General features: G+C 50.2%; 7 protein-coding genes across 7 annotated transcripts; 4 read left to right on the forward strand and 3 right to left on the reverse strand.

Moving 5' to 3' along the window:
* The first annotated feature begins 8 nt into the window (after positions 1 to 8).
* Positions 9 to 2,357, forward strand: NECHADRAFT_62494 (uncharacterized protein). Its single transcript, XM_003044393.1, has 2 exons — positions 9 to 2,190; positions 2,246 to 2,357. The coding sequence occupies exon 1, from the start codon at positions 148 to 150 to the stop codon at positions 2,134 to 2,136; it is 1,989 nt and encodes a 662-aa protein (XP_003044439.1). The 5' UTR covers positions 9 to 147; the 3' UTR covers positions 2,137 to 2,190; positions 2,246 to 2,357.
* A 106-nt stretch (positions 2,358 to 2,463) lies between these two features.
* Positions 2,464 to 3,372, reverse strand: NECHADRAFT_45774 (uncharacterized protein; the record flags this gene model as incomplete). The annotated part of the gene is made up of 3 exons (XM_003044509.1): positions 2,464 to 2,559; positions 2,613 to 2,851; positions 2,901 to 3,372. Coding segments are annotated over 3 exons (807 nt in total), but the record flags the coding sequence as incomplete, so codon positions are not given.
* Positions 3,373 to 4,154: 782 nt separating this feature from the next.
* NECHADRAFT_106281 (uncharacterized protein) lies at positions 4,155 to 5,461 on the forward strand (the record flags this gene model as incomplete). Its single annotated transcript, XM_003044394.1, has 3 exons — positions 4,155 to 4,325; positions 4,371 to 4,697; positions 4,745 to 5,461. The coding sequence occupies 3 exons, from the start codon at positions 4,155 to 4,157 to the stop codon at positions 5,459 to 5,461; spliced, it is 1,215 nt and encodes a 404-aa protein (XP_003044440.1).
* A 232-nt stretch (positions 5,462 to 5,693) lies between these two features.
* NECHADRAFT_7448 (uncharacterized protein) lies at positions 5,694 to 6,641 on the reverse strand (the record flags this gene model as incomplete). The annotated part of the gene is made up of 3 exons (XM_003044510.1): positions 5,694 to 6,207; positions 6,258 to 6,531; positions 6,581 to 6,641. Coding segments are annotated over 3 exons (849 nt in total), but the record flags the coding sequence as incomplete, so codon positions are not given.
* Positions 6,642 to 8,682: 2,041 nt separating this feature from the next.
* Positions 8,683 to 10,294, forward strand: NECHADRAFT_45721 (uncharacterized protein; the record flags this gene model as incomplete). Its single annotated transcript, XM_003044395.1, has 3 exons — positions 8,683 to 8,914; positions 8,982 to 9,256; positions 9,368 to 10,294. The coding sequence occupies 3 exons, from the start codon at positions 8,683 to 8,685 to the stop codon at positions 10,292 to 10,294; spliced, it is 1,434 nt and encodes a 477-aa protein (XP_003044441.1).
* Positions 10,295 to 11,059: 765 nt separating this feature from the next.
* On the forward strand, positions 11,060 to 13,248 carry NECHADRAFT_83158 (uncharacterized protein; the record flags this gene model as incomplete). Its single annotated transcript, XM_003044396.1, has 6 exons — positions 11,060 to 11,248; positions 11,285 to 11,950; positions 12,001 to 12,395; positions 12,446 to 12,757; positions 12,805 to 13,138; positions 13,183 to 13,248. The coding sequence occupies 6 exons, from the start codon at positions 11,060 to 11,062 to the stop codon at positions 13,246 to 13,248; spliced, it is 1,962 nt and encodes a 653-aa protein (XP_003044442.1).
* A 2,993-nt stretch (positions 13,249 to 16,241) lies between these two features.
* Positions 16,242 to 19,132, reverse strand: NECHADRAFT_11175 (uncharacterized protein; the record flags this gene model as incomplete). The annotated part of the gene is made up of 3 exons (XM_003044511.1): positions 16,242 to 17,185; positions 17,684 to 18,034; positions 18,346 to 19,132. Coding segments are annotated over 3 exons (2,082 nt in total), but the record flags the coding sequence as incomplete, so codon positions are not given.
* Positions 19,133 to 19,484: the final 352 nt, after the last annotated feature.

Below are 19,484 nucleotides of genomic sequence, written 5' to 3' on the forward strand. Positions count from 1 at the left end.
ATGAACCCCGTTGCTGCAGCGCGCGCTTAGAGCGAGCATCACCAACTCGAGCAAACAACGCCGACCCAACCACGATCCTGCTCCCGACATTCGCTTACGACCGACTATCGAGCAACTCCCTTCCTTCGAGACAAAAAGCCGCCTAAGATGAGACCATTCTTGACATTGCTCGCCTTGCTCCTCTCGGCTGTTACCTCTGTGACGGCTGAGAGGATCTTGACCTCCAATTCACTGAACAGCTGTCAGCGCGAATCACTCTTTTCCGCGAGTCTCTTCAAAGTCACCATTACGCCCAACAACTCTATGGTCACCGTCGACCTCTCCGCCTCCGCCTCAGTAGAAGGATATGTCATCTTTGATGTTGCCCTCGATGTTTATGGTTACCGATTCTTCCACGAAAAGTTCGACCCTTGCAACGGCGAACTCGAGCTGTCGCAGATGTGCCCCATGACGCCCGGAAACATCGATTCCAAGTTCAATTTTGATCTTGGCGACACCCTGGACCAGATCCCAGGAATTGCCTATGGCATCCCTGACCTGGATGCTACCATTCGCGCCTTTATCAACTTGACTGATACTGGCGAGAGTGTTGCTTGTGTAGAGGCTGACTTCTCCACGGGCAAGACAGTTGAGCAGATCTCGGTCAAGTGGGTTACTGCCATCATCATTGGACTTGGACTTGTTTCATCAGCCGTCACCTCCCTCCTTGGCTATGGCAATGCGGCCGCGCACTTGGCTGCCAACACGCTCTCTCTGTTTAGCTACTTCCAGGCGCAGGCCATTGTTGGCTTGACCGGTATCCATATGCCTCCGATCGTGGAGGCCTGGACGCAGAACTTCCAGTGGACCATGGGCATCATCAAGATGAGTTGGATGCAAGACATCTTTACTTGGTATCAGCGAGCTACTGGAGGTGCCCCCGCCAGCATCTTTCACTTCCTCGGATCGGCCTCTGTTCAGGTTGCAAAGCGTTCTCTTGACGCTGTCGTGCCCCGAAGCGTCATGCACCACGCGGCTCGCGGTATTGACGGCCTTGTGAAGAGGGGCAACATTGAACTCGCTAGCGGATCCTACATTGTGTATGGCATACAGCGCGTTGCTTTCCGCTCCAAGATTGAGACGACCAATCTCTTCCTGACCAGCCTCGTCTTCTTCATTTTGACTCTCATCTTTGCCACCGTCATTGTCGTCCTCTGCAAGTTTGCACTTGACTTGTGTGTCAAGCAGGCCTGGGTCAAGCGTGATCGCTTCCTCGAGTTCCGAAGCGAATGGCGAACCATCCTCAAGGGCGTCCTTCTTCGTCTTATTTACATGGGCTTCCCTGGAATTACCATCCTTTCTGTCTGGGAGTTTACTCAGGCTGATTCTGCTGCCCTTGTCCTCCTCGCCGTGTTCTATTTCTTTGGCATGCTTCTTATCCTCGTCACGGCTGCCTTCACTATCATCCGTCTCGCTGCGTTCAAGAACCCGACCTACAGCCTCTTTGCTGACTCGAGTGTTTTGAACAAGTGGGGATTCCTCTATATCCAATTCCGTGCCTCGGGCTACTACTTTATCGTCCCTCTCATTGCCTACATCTTGGTCAAGGGCTTCTTCATCGCCCTCGGCCAGCACAACGGCGACCTGCAGGCCATCGCTCTCGTCGTTATTGAGGCGGCTCCTATGATCACGAGCACGGTTATGCTGCCCTACATGGACAAAAGCACCAACTCGCTGAACATTGCCATCTACGTCCTCAACTTCCTCAACGCCATTTGTCTTGTCATCCTCACCAACGTTTTTGGAATGCCGGCTATGGGCCCCTCTGTCACTGGTGTTATCCTGGTCTTGTTCAATGCTGCTTTCTCGTTGATCTTGCTGCTCATGACCATCATCTCGAGCGCCATTGTCTTCTGGCAGAAGAACCCAGATTCCCGATTCCCCTTTATGGCTGATGACCGAGCATCGTTCATGAAGTCTCAGACTCAGGTCGACACTCTAACTGAGCTGGATGCCCTCGCTGCCACAGCTCGCCTTGACAGGGTGCCTATGCGTTCGTCAGAGGACTTGACACCTCCTCGATTCCCCGCTGATGACATACCTTCGACTTCCTCCGTGCGATCGGACAGCCCATCGAAGCCTCTCAAGCAGGTTTGAGAGAAACGTCATTGTCAGCAAAGTCTGACTTATTTTCACCAACTACGCTATAAAGTATGTGGCCCGAAGGGGAGCTACGCTATGGCACCACTGACCGACCTCGATCTAGAATACGGACCGGGATACGGCACGATCATCTACATGACATTTTGTATTCCACATAGAGGGAAACGGAGTGAATGGAACGGACTAGTATGCAGTAATGAACATGTTCCAGAGGTATCTACCAACCTCTCAAGAAATGCCTTGTTCTCGTCAATGTCAACGGAATGTGGTTTGTTGTCTCGTCAACTGACACTCATTGCTAAGCACCTTGGCGTCTCACCCTTACCACTTGTACCCATCCGCTTTGAGATCCTTGACCACATCCTTGGCTACAAGCCTCTCAATGGCGACACCGGGGTGGTAACCATCCATCCAAAGCTAGTTCATCGTTAGCATTCTCTCGCTTAATGTGTGTGATAGCTGTGACTTACACAAGAAACTCCGTCTGGGTTAATGCAAAGCGCATCAGGAGCACCGTAGGCTGTAGGGTTTTTGACTGCCGCGTTGAAAGCGCGTGATGTGTCAACAAGGGTGATTTTCGCTTGACGGTTGGCCTTCTTGAAAGCGCGGAGCTTGGAAGTTATGTGGTCGTTAAATAGCCCGATGGCAGTGATGAGGCGAGAAGTGTTTTCCTCTCCTTGGTTAAACATGGTTGGGGTCAAGTTGGTTGCTTATCAGGGTGTTAGATGAGTAGCTGGTATTTCAAGTCGATGACTTACGTGGAACGCTCAACAGGACGAATCTGCGCAGTCCAGAGTCGTAGAGCACTTGAAGCAGCTCAAAGTATCTCGTCACTGAAGCTTCCATAATATCAGTCACGTTTGGTGCCCAATGGCTGTTTCCTACGTCGTTGACTCCCATCCAAACACCAGCGAGCGTATTCGAAGCCTTCCAAGGGGCATAGTCTGGTTGCTTAGCCAAGTTGTTGACGAATGTATCTACCTGATCCTCCATGCTTTGGACCGTCGGCAAGTAAGGCGTGACAATGTCGGCATCAACAGTTGCTCCGCCGTACGCAAAGTTGTATGCCAGGACGAGTGAGCTGTTAACTTCAGCTGCCATGCTGCCGACCCAGTTGACGCCGCCTGCTGCTGTCCATCCTGGGAAGGGAGGGTTTCCTAGGGGATTTGAGGATGATGGCTTTTCGCCGTTGATGTCAAAGCCGGTTTGGGAATACGAGTCGCCGCTGGAATGGTCAGTTTATTGGAGAAACATGGCTCTTGGAGACGGACAAGGTGATCAGGTATTTGGGTGAGGCAGCCAAGGCAGGGCTAGTTAGGAAGAGAGCCGAAGCGGCGAGGAACACTTTGGTAGCCATGTTGTGGGATAGAATGAACCGATAGAATGAACCGATAGAATGAACCTGGTTGATCAGTTCCACTATGAGCCTGATCGGTGAGATATATAACATCTACAGGCCTTTATTTAAAACTGCCAAGACACTCAGACAAGGCCGTTTTACCTATGAATATCTCTCCACCAATGTCGTCACGAGCCATGTCCATCTTCTCGACCAAAACGTACCGGGTGGAGATATTTCCCAGAGTCCGGATAAACGTAAACTCAATAATGCAGCGCCAAGAAATGGGGTAAAGCTCAAAAACAGATCACAAGGCCGATAGCTTCTACATCTAGTTTTTCCGCCGTTATTCAACTGACGAAATATCATGACGGATCGACCCAATAAAGCCATGGATGAACAGGTTCCGTCATTTAAGCATCGTCGGCTGATATATACCCCTCCCCCTGGCGGCCCGAACTCCCGATGCAACTCTAATTAAGCAGAAACCGGCAAATCCCAATTAGTAGTCGGAACGTGCATCTCCATGTCGATCAGGGAAATGCACCCCGAGCTAGACACGGAACTAGGGACGATACTCCAATCCTTGCTATTGAACAAGATGGGGTATAAATGCCTCAGGGAAGTTTGTTTGATGTAGGAAGCAGGTCGCTGGATCTGTACAGTCGCAGAAATGAAACTCAACATTGCCTTGTTTGTTCTTGCTTCGGGCCTTTTGGGCGCTGAGGCTCGTCCGAAGGGTCCTAAGAAGGACTTTGTTACTGTCAAGGGTGACAAGTTTCAGCTCAATGGCAAGGATTTTTATTTTGCTGGGAGTAACGCTTACTACCTCCCCTTCCAGGATGTAAGTCACCAACCCTAATTGATGAATTATTCTAATAAGCTGTAGGACGAAAAGGATGCGTTGCGCGGCCTTACGGCAGCTAAAAAGGCCGGCCTGAACGTTATGCGTACCTGGGGCTTCAACGACAGAAATGCCACGACTGATCCAAACGGTCTCCCTAAGTACGGAGGAGAGGGCGCAGGTGATACAAGCGTCTACTTTCAGACTTGGGAGAATGGCAAGTCCACGATCAATGTTGAGCGGTTTGACAGAGTGATCAATGCTGCGTCCAAGGCTGGGGTCAAGCTTATTGTTGCGTTGACGAATAATTGGGCTGATTATGGGGGTATGGATGTTTACACTGTTAACCTTGGTGGAAAGTATCATGACGATGTGAGTACTTCTGTCCTTTTCGTGAGACAACACTAATATGTGTGTAGTTCTACCGACTGCCTAAGATCAAGAACGCTTACAAGCGCTACGTCAAGACCATGGTGAACCGGTACAAGAACTCACCCGCAATCATGGCCTGGGAATTGGGCAATGAACCTCGCTGTGGCGCTGATGGAGTTCGCAACCTTCCACGAAGCGACAACTGCACACCCAAGCTTCTTTCCGCTTGGGTCGAAGAGATGAGTGCCTACATCAAGAGTCTTGACCCATATCATCTTGTCACTTGGGGCGGTGAAGGTGGCTTTAACCGCGAGTCAGATGATTGGGCTTATAACGGCAGCGATGGCGGTGATTTCGATCACGAAATTGCTCTTCCTAACATTGACTTTGGCGTGTTTCACAGTTATCCTGACTGGTGGTCCAAGACTGTCAGCTGGTCTAACCAATGGATCATCGACCACGCGAAATCCGCCGCCAAAGTTGGCAAGCCAGTCGTCCACGAAGAATACGGTTGGTTGACACCTGAAGCCCGCAAAGAGTATCTCAATACTACACGACCAGAGACAAGATTAGAAGTTATCGGAAAGTGGCAAAAGATTCAAGTTGAAAAGAAGATGCCAGGAATGTACTGGCAATTCGGCTACGGTGGTTTCTCATACGGGAAGAACCACAACGATGGATTCACGATTTATCTTGAAGACAAGGAGGCTAAGCAGTTGGTGTACAAGCATGCCAAGGAGATGAATAAGCTTAACAAGAGGTGAGGCCTCGTGGGGACATCTCGCTTGGAGGTGTTTGTGTGGACTAGATATACATAGCTGCCAGCGCTCCTAGAAGAATCCAAATGTCTGGTCGGTTGATTGCGGCGAATCCTTCGACCGTGGTGACACTCGCTGTTGGGGTGGCTGCTGAGGAGACATCGGAGGAAGCTGTTGAGCCGACTTGCTGTTTGTTCTGGAAACCAGTAGTCTCAGTCGAAGAGGTTGTTCCAGTTGAAGTTTCGGTCGATGAGCCAGTTGAAGTCGTCGTCTTGGTAGAAGTCTTTGACTTGGTCTCAGACTTGTCCGTCTCATCCAACTCAATACTGCCATAATCTCCCGTCTGATCTCCATAGGTGTAACTCTCAGCCGGGTTAAAGTTTTCAATCTTGACGCTCTCAACAATCATGGTGAAAGGCGCATCACTATAATCCGTCTCTCCACCAGCCCAAGTAATAGTTCCCTCAGCATTATCAGAATCGCCTCCAGCCCAGATACCGAGCTTAATGCGCATGGGTGTCTGGGGATAGTTTTCGCCGCCGAGGGCGTCGGCGTAGTTGAGGGTTCGGACTGCCGTGCCGTCGACGTACCAGACGCAGGTTTCTTTCGTCCAGTAGATGGTGTAGTTGTGGGATGCGGTTTGGGAGCCGGCGGCTGCGAGGGTTTCGCTGCGGGTGTCGGAGGTGCTGTTGCCTTTGCCGTAGTAGTTGGTTTGGACTTCTTCGGAGCTGCCACCAAGCCATTCCCAGTCACTTTCCCCAGTGTTAATACAAGCATAAAAGTGTTTCAGAGGAAAACTTACACTTCATCAAGAACATCAGATAGGAGAACAGCAGATGAAACAATGCCAGTGCCAGAAGCCGCCTTCAAATGGACCTCGAGACGACCAAAGAAAATGTACCAGTTGGTCTGAATGGTAGGAGCATCGCCCTTTTCGTTGATGGTAAACTCGGCACCTTTCGAGGTGTAGTCGACATCTCCAGAGCCAATGGATTCCCAGGCGTCATCGTCGGCGCCCTTGGTGAAGTCGACAGAGTAGGATGAGGAGGAGAGGGCTTCGTCCGCAGAACAAGAGCCTACACACAGTTAGTTGAAGTGCTGCAAGAGTTCCAATTGAGAACATACTCTTTTCCATAGGATTGCAATCGCTATAAGTCTGAGCAGTGGCTGAGGCGATTAGGCCCGCTGCGAGTGCAACTGTAGATCGCCCAAAATGCATTTTTAATGAACGAGCAGTCACTAAAAGAATTCTGGAAAGTAATAATTGTGCTGAAGAGGGTTTTTCGAAATTAACAAAAGAGTGTATTAAGGAAACCACTTCCACGACGAGATTAAAGAGAGAAAAATGAGTCGGAAAGTGGGAGACAAAACGGATCCAAGCTGAAAGTAAACTTTTTCATCCTCCCTCAGCTTCTCCCTCGCGTCGATCCGAATAATATGGGACCTTATCATCGGCAAATCGGCGAGAGTACGTGGATGGTTGCGTCATTCAACTGGAGAAGATAGTGGAGTTGACGCGTGTTGGGTGGAACCATTTCCCCTGAAAATCAAGAGGCTGATAAGATGGGTTGTTCGTATAAAGAGTACGTGGTTCGTCTTGTTTTTAGATGGATAGATGCTTATTAAGGGACTGAAATAGAGGTGAGTGTGAATTCTTTGTAAGTGCATCACTTAAATTGGACAACATCTTGAACTTTGCTTGGTCGTATTCTGCCCCGTTGTCGTGATAGTGGCATGACTAAGCGGAAGTTATAAACGGTCTGATAATGTTGTTCTACTTATAGCCAACCGTAGATTGAAGCGGAGGCAATTCTTGGCGGCCTCGTGTCGGAACAAGATTTGGTGTCAACAGACTGATTGTGCAGGGCTTGGCACAGGTCACAGGCTCTTGTAGCCACTTGGTGTGAATAGAAAACATTATGAACTTCAAACGAACATGAATATTTTTGGAAATTGATGCAAGATGCAATTCTATTCTGAGTCTGAATGGCAGACGAGATGCTTATTCAGTCTGGGGTCCGTAGCTGAGGTCACATACTCGACACCACCCTTCTAGCGGTTTAAAAGGCCGGTGATGGAATCATGCCCGTCTCGGCCACATACTGATCCCAGAACAAGACTAACTTGTCCAAAACCTCCGAATTTGCACCAGCCACATCACTCTGCTCACTTGGGTCTTTTTCCAGATTGAACAACTGCCACCTCCCACTCTCCAACTTTGGATCCTATACAGCCTTCCAGTTTCCTTGGCGAATTGCTCTATGACCAAAGAGTTCCCAGCCGTGAATGTGTGTGTCCTCTCCATGTATGGATACATCATCTGCCCTTTTCGAGGCGAGATGCGGTACCCAGGACTTGCCACGAGGGAGAGCGACCTCCCGGCCACGGTATGTCTTTCCGGGATGTTGAAGCCCTGCTAGTTCGAGGACTGTAGGGAGGATGTCCATCACTGTGGCAAACGAATTGCTGATGCTGCCTGGTTGTGGCTGCAGGGGAGGATAACGGATAATGCAGGGACATCTAATTCCCCCTTCGAACGTCGTACCTTTGACGCCTCGAGCAGGGGCAGTTCCAGCGTTTGCCCAGCGGGGGCCATACCAGATGAACGAATCTTTGTTACCGAGGTTTTCTGTGCTGTTGTCGTAGTACTTTTCGATGATATTGGCCATCGTGCTCGGGCCGCCCATAATCTGCAACACGATCATTAGACTGGTACATAAGTTGAGATCAGGCAGTGCGGGAGGACGGAGCGGAAGGACGGAGTTAATGAAAGTCAAAGCAACAGCCAATCATCTCACTGTGGGGAAATACAACGATCCGCACTCAACATGGGAGGAAGGTCTCGTGGCTCCCCAGCTTTAAGGTGGCGATGAGGCAAGACGCTCCAAGATGATGAGCGAGCTAGTGATACCTTGAAGTCAGTCCATTCCCTGTTACCTGTCACTAATTTTGTTCAATCGTGGGCGTACCTGGAGAACATGCTCTTCCAACCCCACAAAGTCTATCCCCAAAGCCTCTACTGAAAGGGGATTAGATCTGTTTGACCTGGGTCGAGTTCGAGTTTTGCTCGAGTTTAAATATCATGACTTGAACCACCTAAAGTTGCCATTGTCGAAATCCAGCTTCGTTCGACACTGGCCATCATTTCAGCAAACAACTGTTGTTCTCATTCTACATCAGTTCCTCAACACCAACCACCCCGCCTCATCCTAGGCAACTCCACCATCATGGGTACTTCAAAATTGGCACTGCCTTTCAAGGGCTTATTCAACGGAAGACTCTTCTTTACTGCCGCAATCCTTGCTCTATCTCAGTTCAACTTTGGCTTTGAGGGAAGTGCATTCACCAATATTCAAGCCATGCAGCACTTTGCCCACCAGTTTGGCACGAAACAACCAGATGGTAGCGTCATTCTCGAAGCGCAGTGGCTCTCTTTCTTCAACGGCTTCTCCATTGTTGGTTTTGCTTGCGGCAAGTCACAACTATCACTTGCCAGATGTGGACATCTTCTAACACATGATGCTAGGTGTGATTATTGGAAATCGACTTACCGACCGCTTCGGTCGACTCTTTACCGTTAGAGTCATGTGTGTCTGGACCATCATCTGCACCACCGTTCTCCTCACGGCCCGTACCAGCGACCAAATGCTTGCAGGAAGAGCTCTAAACTACCTATACATCGGCATGGAGCTTGCTGTCATCCCGCTGTGCCAGGCCGAGATCACGCCGCTACAAGCACGAGGAGCCATGGTTGCCTCGTATAATACCGCCTTGACGACTGGCATTCTCATCATGTCTCTAGTCTGCTACGGAACAAGCGGAATTCCAAGCAAGACCAGCTATCTCCTGCCTATTGGTCTTTTCTATTGCATCCCCGCAATTGTTTTGACATGCACCTTTTGGATGCCAGAGTCCCCACGCTGGCTAGTCCTGCGCGAGAGACACGAGGAAGCACTGAATGCACTGAGGCTCTTTCGCGAAGGCAAGTTCTCGGAAGAGCAGATCCAAGAAGAGCTAGCCTCGATCCAAGCTGCTTGCGAGTCTCACCATTACAAGCCAACTGAAGCAAACTTTGCCAAGCGATGGCTTCAAATTTGGAGTCGTAAGCACATCAAGCGCACGGGGATTGTCCTCGCCACCAACTTCTTCCTTCACGGCACGGGCAATGCCTTTGCGGGCATGTACGGAACACTCTTCTACAAGTCCATCGGCACCGTCAACCCATTTGTTCTCACGGTTGTCAACTCGGTTGTGACTCTCATCGTTTCCATCATGACGCTCTTCCTAGTCGACATGATTGGTCGACGCCCTCTTTTGCTGGGCGGCTCGTCTGTGCAGGCTTCAGCGCTTCTGATCATGGGCGGTCTGGGAATGATCTCAAACCCAAGTGTCACGGTCAAGGGTGCCATCATTGCCATGATGATGATTTTTGGTACCGGATATTGTGCCTCATGGGGCCAGTTGTCGCACACCATCACCGCCGAGCTGCCCTCTGTCGAAGTCCGAGACCTCACATACGCGACCGGTTCACTCCTTGCCGTCTCTACGCAAGCCGCCATGACATTTGGTCTTCCTTATCTTCTGAACCCGCCTTACGCCGCGCTTGGGCCTCGCGTTGGGTTCATCTTTGGCAGCTTGGCAGCTGTGTTAGCGGGATTTGCATTTTTCTGTGTGTCTGAGTGTTATGGCAAGAGTTTGGAGGAGATTGACACACTGTTTAACAAAAAGGTACCTATTCGAAAGTTTAAGAAAGCTCATGTTGATGTGAGGGAGGAATCTAAAGTTGGGGAGGCAATGGTTGACCACAAGGAGTTCAAGGTTGCAGAAGAAGCAGTTTAGCATGGTCCCATGCCCGAGTTTAGCTCGTGGGGCAGATCCTGGCCGAGGGAGGTAGTGATGCCATTATTTGGGGGTTATTTCGTCTCGGACTAAGGTCCAGAGTCGCAATTTCTGTCAAATTGAATGTCGATATCTGTTTCTATTTAGAAGCCTATTAGGACGCGCTATTCTCAATCTGGCACTGCTCCCAGCAGCGGATATAAGCATAGCTCGTCGCTATTTATATCTTCTATCAAAATGACGTTGACTCGATGTACCGTGCCCACGCCGGCTTCGGTCTCGCCCATTAGGGACATAATCGACATAGTCTCATGGTCAAAAGAGAAAGCTCCGCGAAGGAGGTTTCAATTGACATCTCTGTAGCGAGGTTTTGGTACGGGACGGCGGTAAGGCTTATTTTATGCGCCAGCATGTCCTTCATCTGAAAGAGATGCGTTTTGACAGAAATTGCGACTCTGGACCTAAATCCAAGCTAGTTCAACCGACTCATCTATTGCTTAAAAGTGCCTCTCTGTCTGCATAGGCGGGTGCGTCTCGATGTGTCAAGCTGTGATCCAGATCATGTTCTTTGAAGCAATTTCATCGCTTAGCTGCCGAGTCCATGTTCCGGAAGTGCTTCGACTAGCTTGTTGCCATAGAAGCTAACCCCTCTTTGTGAGCGGCTAACATTATCCATCCGTTGGCTGCCCTGTTTTTCCCTCTTGTCTCTCCGCCATTCATCCGCCTCTAACAAGGAACACAGCACAGCGCCTTAAGAACTCGCCAATGGCTCCAGACCCTTCGTTATCGCCGAATGCTCCGATTCTACCCAATCACGGCCAACAGGCAACCCGCATCCCGTCGGATCTGGCCCTGATCCTTGATGACGCCAGCTCCGCCCCGGCCGGTTCCCAAGACGGGCCACGGGCCAAAAAGCGGTCCCGGAGAACGACCGACTACACCCATAGGAAGCGAGTGCCTGCAGCCTGTCAATTCTGCCGTCTTTGAAAGGTCAAGTGCGATAATGCCAGGCCTAGTTGCGGCTACTGTCTTCGTCAACGTGCGAGATGCGTTTATGGCGAGAATGATTCGCCTCCACCTCTTTCCTCTGTTGGGAATGATGCCGAGGGTGAGGGTTCGGATCAAAAGATCCTTGCAAGACTTGACGAGATCAAAGACATGATTGGGCGGTTACAGGTAGTCTCGCCAGTCGCATCTGGTGCAAGTTCGACAACCTCGCCGCAGACGACATCGAATTATCAGGACATATCGCCGGAGGTTGTTCAGTCTCCTCCAATCGAGGTCCCTAGATACCAACAATCGACAGACCGTGCTAGATTTTCAAGACCCAATTCGTCTTCTTTCATGGCCTTTAGGTGCGAAGGTATACTCAAATGGCCAGTTTTGCACGACATCGTGCCAGAGAAGGATGCCCAAATTGACTCCTTCCTCCTTGTACCTGAACAGAGCGATGGGTACTATGGAGGAGATGGGGGCAATCGACATAGCGCTGGGTTAACAGGCTCGCTTCAAGATGGGGGGCTCACACGGCTGTATCAAAGGTTTCTCACTCTCTTCCATCCTCGAAACCCAATCCTGGATAGCAAGCAGCTCATGAGATTCGCAAAGATCGCCGACGAGGATGGCCTGCGATGGGATTCGGCTTCTTGTCTTGTGGTACGTCGGCCACCCCGCATATTTCTTTAATATGTACTGAACTAGTACAGCTGTTGGCATCTGCTCTAGGAGTCACCACCCAACCATGGAAGAAGCCACCAGAAACCCACGCAGATATGCTACTGAGAGCCCCAGATACGCCAGATACAGCTCCGTTCTTTGAGAACAAAACCAACGCAGAAGCGCACTTTCTCGCAGCTAAGACGAGACTCGGCTTTTTGGGTGATAGCTTGTTAGACATACAGTGTCTTTTTCTAGCATTCATCTACGAGAAGACATATTTTCGGCACCTTCAGGCATGGTTCTATCTTCAACAAGCTACCGCTAGGCTTCAGGTCCGCCTGCTGAAAACTGGCACAAGGCCATGGGCAAGTTCCGAATCCTCTGGGTCAAACGATCTCCACATCGAGCAGAGAGTTTTTTGGTCTTGCTTCAGAGCTGAAAGGTTTGTCAAGAAATGGGTTCTAAACGGGTTATCTCTGATATTGATTCCAGAGAGTTTCTACTCGAGATAGACCTACCACCTAGTGGCTTGGGAGACTTGTCATATCCCGATCCTCTTCCAGAGCCACCACTCACGTTTGCTACCTTAGCTGCCGATATCGACACAAAGGGTTTGTCACCAACTAACTACGACTCGCAATTTGAAGAGAGAGGCTGGTGTTATTACTTGGCCGAGATCTCCCTGAGGAGAACCATTGATGATACGCTTCAACATCTCGCTGAAGGTGGAGAAGAGTTTTGGTTAAGCAACCCTTCCCAGCTCGTCCACCAATACCATGAGCTGGAGAAACAGAGATCAATATGGTAAGCAACTAGGAGCAGGGGTTAGAAGATATGCTGACTCGGCAAAGGCGTTTCCATCTGCCTACTATCGTCCAATTCGACGATGATCAAGTCCCCGATAACGAATTCGCCTTTGGTCTCCGCAGCCGCTTCCTCGAATGGAACGAACTTTTACTCCGTCCTATTCTCTACCACGTTCTACACTTACCTTCCGACCAGACAGCGCCTCCAGAATGTGTTGAGCTTGCAGAGAAGGCAGTTCATGTATGCGTACAGAAGATCCACGAGTATCAACACACGTTGCGGCACGGTGGTTCCTGGTTCATCACCCGTCGCATCCTTGCTTATGCTTGTCTTGTGTTGGCAGCTGCGAGACAACCTGAGCGCAGGATCAAGCTTCCTGTGAGATGGGGGTCTGCCATACGGGCTGCTATTGAGACATTAAGGTTTTGGAGTCAAGACGCGGCAGATGTCAGACACATGGCTTTAACTCTGGATTTGATGTTTTCTAGAATGTGCTTATAAATATATCCCTTTCTTACAATCTTTTATACATTATCCTAAGTCTTGATCTACTAGAATACATGCTCTGGCATTGTTCTCGCCCAGCAAGGCTAGATCTGCTCGTGGGTACTCCATGTCTGCGTCATCACTCCCGACTCTCTGGCCTGTCCTCGCCTTCGGATGTCCTCGCCTTCAACTTCCCGGTCATATCGTGGAATCTCTTCTTGACTCCTTTCCACCATGTACTCGTGATATCATAGAGATTCCATTTCGGGTTGAGGCGTGTACCACCGAAGAGCCAATACAAAAACATTGGGAACGTTACACTTTTGGGGGGAGTGGGTGGATGATCTTGACCAGCTGGATACTACAGGGGCAGTTAGCCGTTACGTTTTCACACTTGCATCCAGTGATGCACTTTCCTGATAGGTAGGGTCGCCAGGGACAGAATAGATGGCCCTCCATCGTCGTCCAAACCTATAGACCCGCTCCAGCTCCCTGTCGTAAGTATAGTCTTTTTTAATTTCACACTGAACATTAGCCCATCTCATGAGATTCCATCCGCTTTGGGCGTTTATAATGCCATCTTGCCTTACAGACTCGGGCGGGTTGGGGTTCAATCGGTCCGGGTCGTTCTGTATCAGCTCGTAACTGCGAGGAGCAGCCCCAAAGAAGAGTAAATAGTAGGCCGTGCTGACAAATAGCAATCCACCTAGCAACACAGGAAATATGTAACCGGCGAAATCACTATCTTCGCCATCACCCGCCAAGTGCGGAGGGATGGCGTTGATGACAAGGATGGCGAGGTTGAGACCGGCATACAAGAGAATAGTAGGAAGTATCAAGGCTTGAGCGATGAAGCCCCTGCTTTTCCGCCTTGTAGTGGCACTGTTTGGCCAGTTCTTTGGCCAGAGCGCTCTCTCGCGAGACTTGAGGTTGAAGAAGCCCAAAGCGAGTACACCTAGCAGGCATCAGTTATCGGCATAGCCAAGAGAAATAAGACATTGTCAACAAGCCTAGAAAGAAACACTGGATATATGTCTGGATATAGCCTGGAATAAACACCGCCTCCATTACACCATGAGATCCAGCCGTCGCCGAGATGACGACGACACTCATTATCCAATGGACAATCAGTCCGCCCTATGATGATTTATAAGGGAATGCGTCCTCAGCGGGCCCAGAAGGGTCCCGTTGAATGATGCCATCCTTTTTCAAGTATCGAGACCACGGGAGGATCTCAGCCTAGCCGATGGCCTGTTTAACTAGCAACCATGTCAGCATTATGGAAGAGGACCAATGCTGGGATCTTGAATAACCTCTGCAAAAGTTGAACATGATGGCATTGAGGCTTCCAAAGGAAGAAATGGCAGCTATTATAGCCCATGTCCGTCTAGCGCCCACATTGTCGCCGGTCAGCTGGAGGTGCATGTTAGCGTTGGGCCATCATAAAGGTTCCGTGCGACTTGGCATACCATAGGAGGGTAGTTGATATTTGTGCTCCCTTTCGTGAGGTCATTCCAGGTAATGGAGTGAAGCTTCCCATATCAGTGCACGCCAGGCTCAGGGTAAAAGATAGCACTTACAAAGGCAGCTACGATGAGGAGATATAAACAGCCAACAGTGCAAACGTCAGCAATGAAGCCTTGGCGCAAGATATGGTGTCTATTGGCAGGAATTTCGCCGGTGGCCTAGGGGCAGAGCATGTCAGTGATAGGGCATCAAGCGAGAGGAGCATCAAGGGACTAACAAATGTCGCGTTTCCCAGCCCTGGAAACTGAAGAGAACTAGCAACAAGGCTTTTGCACATGTCAAGCCACTTCGCTTGCCATCATCACCACGCCAGATGCGCCAGTCTTTGGATCTGTCAATGTAGATTTTGCGGCTCGTGGCGGTGATGCCAACGAAGAACAAGGCCACCATGAACTCAAGCTTGATAACAGCAAGTGTATTGTTTTAATAATACTTATACATATACATATTAATCTACGTCTGATACTATATCCATTCCAAACTCCTGGTCTTTTACCCATCTCCGGCCAGCACCCGCCCATAAAAGCAAGTGAATAATAGCTTCGTGCTTGTTCTCATTAGCATAGCAGAGCGGTGTCAGATAGCCACCGCTCCGGCCTGTGCACTTCGAGTCTACCTCAACCTTGCCTGTCTTTAAGAGCAGCTCAACAACGGTTTGGTGTCCATTTTCAGCGGCATATGAGAGCGGCGTCCGCCCAGCATTGTACCATCCTGTAGCCTTTGAGTCTCGATCAACCTTGCCTGTCTGCAATAGTAACCGGACAATGGCCTCGTGGCCGTTCATTGCCGCAAGGGATAGTGGCGTCTGACCACGATCATGTGGCCCCGTGGACTTCGGGTCTGGATCAATCTTCTCTGTCTGTAGCAGCAACCGGACGAGGGTCTCGTGTCCCTTCTCAGCCGCGAGGCACAACGGCGCCCGCCCCCCTCTCTTGAAATTCGGGTCGGCGCCTCTGTTAAGTAGCAGCCTGGCTGCCGCATCGTCCCCATTTTCTGCCGCCAACAACAATGGCGTCTGTCCGTGTATTTCTTTGGAATTCGGATTGACTTTGTCCTTTGCGAGTAGCAGTTTGACTATCGCCTGATGTCTTTCACTGACTGCCCACCATAGTGGCGTCTGTGCCCTCTTATCCTCAGAATCTGGATCGACCCCGTTCGTGGTCAGGAGTAGGCTGACCACAGCCTCGTGACCTTTCTCTGCGGCCCATGACAACGGTGTCCGCCCCCTAGAATCCTTCGAGTCAGGGTTGACTCCATCCCTGGCGAGTAGCAGTTTGACGACGGTCTCGCGCCCTTTCTCAGCCGCCCAAGACAACGGCGTCTGTCCGTACCTATCCTTGGAGTCCTCATCGATCTCGTTCGTGGCCAGCAGCAGGTTCACTACCGCCTCGTGTCCTTTTTCTGCCGCCCATGACAGTGGCGTCCGTCCTGTAGCGTCCTCCAAGTCAGGACAGACTCCATTCTCGCCGATCAGTATCTTGATAACGGCTTCGTTCCCCTCCTGGGCGGCATATGATAACGGCGTTCGGCCGTAACTATCTTTGAGATTCACACTATGCAGTCGTCGCAGGAGGAGATTTACGGCCCCACAAACCCCAAAATATGCTGCCAAGTGAAGTCCCGTCATTCGCTTTGGAACATCCTGGCTAAACATTGATTTCCCAGCCATCAATGCCTGGCTCGATGCTTCTACCTTAGCCTGGCACTCTAGGAAGTCCAATACTTCCTGGCGTGAAGTCAAAGACTTCCTCGCATGGTGACCCCAGGCCTTTGCGGCGTAGACGTAGAGCGGATTCAGTCGCAGTCGTTCCTGAAACTCATCATCCGATGGGCAGAAACCGCTCTCAAAATCATCCAATGAGAGGTAGGTAACGCATATGATTGTAGCAGTGTTTTGAGCTTCGGCCATCGCATCATGGTTCTTCTGGGTGTCGAAAATCATGGGGTCCTGCAGAGTTGCAGGATCCTGCTGGGGTTTGATGCAAAACATATGGGTCTCCAAGTAGGTTCGTGTCGTATCATGAGCCAAGCGGAGAACACCGCTGTCTTCATCGAATGTCACTAGCCCCGCGCATACATCAACTATGATTCCAATGGACGGCCGTTTGTCTCTGTCAAGTGTTGTAGTGCCGGCCCTTACGGCAAGAGCGTCTTGGAGCTCCAGCTTTGTGAGTAATCTCTCTGAGCAAGTGAGCAGTGAAAGGACCCTTTCAGCAAGAAGCCGAAAGTCCTTACTCTGGCTCCTGATCCTCTTGATAGTTTCGCCATATGCCTCGGCCAACGCAGCCTCTCCTTTTGGGAGCTTCTTCAAGGCGTCAGACAGGTCGGATAGCGTCGTCTTGTGTTTGAGGGATTCTAGGTGAAGTCGCGCAAGGAGGAACCTATACAAATGGTTAATAACATCACCGCGATCTGCGGCATGAGAAGAAACTTACACTCCGTTGACAGAATCGATGATGCTAGTTTTAATTTCATCCTTGAATTTCTCCTTGGTTCCCTTTTCAACATCCCCATTTCTCTCGTGAAGTAACGGCAGCGACAACACATGGCTGTCAAGATATTTCCCCACATCTTCATTCCTAGCACTGATCTTCAATCTTATACTCCTTGTTTTAAACTCCTCTTCAATCTCTTGCATGGGTCGTGAAGTTGCAAAAAGATTGACTCCAGTCTTATCCTGGAAGTCGAAGAGTTCTAATAGCAATCTTTCTCGACAACGATCAGACACTTGGCATTCATCAAGTGCGTCGATGATGATAAAGGCTCTCGAATATAGTGTAGCCACCGATTGAAGAGCTCTTGAGATTTCGTCGAACGACGGCCGCGTCCGCTTGCTCTTATGTTTGTCGTAGAGGGACCTCACGCTGGCTGGTAGAGACAATAGTCCTTGGGCCAGCTGCTTTAGCAGACTCGCGAGGAATAATTCGGCATTTTGCTCGTCTTGCCGCTGGAAGTCGCAATAGACGTATGCAACACCGACGTTCTGATCAGTTTCAAAGTAAGCAGTGAGCTCCTCCACCACAATAGATGTGAGGATCGTCTTCCCCGCCCCGGGAATGCCTGGGCAGAAGAGCGTCTGTTTCTTGGTCTCTACCCATGTCTTGAACTCTGCCGAGTTTAGAAGCCATTGGCCGGTTCCTGGTTGTCTTCTCTTGAGGTAATAGCTCTGCTGGGGACCATAGTCGATTCCGGCGAGCCAGTCAAGGATTTCTCCATGCTTTGTTGCTGATGCTTGCCCTCGAATGTCTGCTAGAACTGTGTCTTGTTAGGAAGTGAAGCAGGAGATCATGATTTTGTAGTTTTGTTGCCGAGGAGAGATAGAGCAAAGAAAAAGCAAAGCAAGGGACAAGTAATAAACTCTAAGGGGTGTGAGAATCTCCTCCTCATTATGGAGACCCCCTTTCATAAATAATAGGTACATTATGAATCTTATCTTGCGTACCTCCTTGAGCATCGTTTGCCTTCCGCTTCAAGCCACGGACGTCATCACTTATTTCGCTCATCTTATCCTTGACTATAACTTACTGTTAGTAGGTAGTGTGCTTGGGGTCTATCATGCTTCTCGCACTTACGATTCTCCATCGTTTCTCTCATACTCCTTGTCTCTTCCACATCTTGACCATCGACCTTGAGAAGAACAGCCTTTCCATAGGCTGCGGCGACGGCTGCGGCATAGTAGTGCCAGCCGTCTTGCTTATGGGTATCGGCGTAGTCGCATATTCCTCGGACCACGAGGCAAGGGAGTTCATCCATGATGCCAGCCGCTTCCATTTCGAAACAAATTGCGTCGTCACAGTCCCGGCGCAAACGATCCCGGTCGCCTGGATTTTTGACAACACCACTGCCTGAGAGTATGAGGCCCCGATGAACCACAGGTTGCCCGGGTCTTTCTTCACGTTCGGCGCGGGGTGTGACCTTCTTTTCGCCAGATGCCTCACATCCACTGCAATCTTCCCCTTTGTTGACATGGTGAAACGTTGGGTCAAAGAGAACATCGTCTGTGTTTGGTCGAGCATACCTAGGCTGCTTGGTGATGTTTTTCAATATCCTCCTAAGTCGACTCTTGTTCATCATTTCGTCCTCTTCCAAGGACCCATCTGCGCTGATCAGCAGAGGAGGAGGCTTGTCGAGCGACCCTTTCAGAACGAACTTTCCATCTGCCTCGTACTTGCCAAAGTCATACTGAAGCACACCAGAATGATTATCTCGAGGGATGCTGATGGCGATATCGCCAAGGCGGATGTCGCGTTTGGGAAAGTTGGGAATGCCGGCTCCGATGCCGATCATCAAGGCGAACCTGACGTTTGGAAATTGCTGACTGACTGTCGCAGCGCATTGCGCGGCTTTGACAGTCCCCATTTGGTTAGGCCGAGCTATGACAATCTTATGATCCCCAATGCGGCCGAAAGAATAGACGTATTTTCTTGGGCCCACGGTCCTTGGGCGGCATTCGAATCCCTCATCAAGGCTGTACTTGACTGCAACAGATTCGTAGGAGAGAGCACAGAATATAGCTACTGTGATATCCTCGGGACGTATCTCCTTGAACTCTTGCAGATCTGATTCTTGGTCCGTGTCATTCCCCTGAGGGGGTGTACCGAACGGTGTTGCTTGCATGAGGACTGCTGCCTCCTGTTAAGGTTGCTCATCAATAGGCTGCACAAGAGGGTCTGGTGGCGCGATGTGAGCGGAAGCTGGACTTACCCCTGAG

This window comes from Fusarium vanettenii (assembly GCF_000151355.1).
Source record: "Fusarium vanettenii 77-13-4 chromosome 7 genomic scaffold NECHAsca_22_chr7_11_0, whole genome shotgun sequence".
Lineage (NCBI taxonomy): Eukaryota > Fungi > Ascomycota > Sordariomycetes > Hypocreales > Nectriaceae > Fusarium > Fusarium vanettenii.

Bases quoted from the DNA above. Each gene is read 5' to 3' on its own strand.
- NECHADRAFT_62494 (XM_003044393.1), top strand. From the start codon at position 148: ATGAGACCATTCTTGACATTGCTCGCCTTGCTCCTCTCGGCTGTTACC.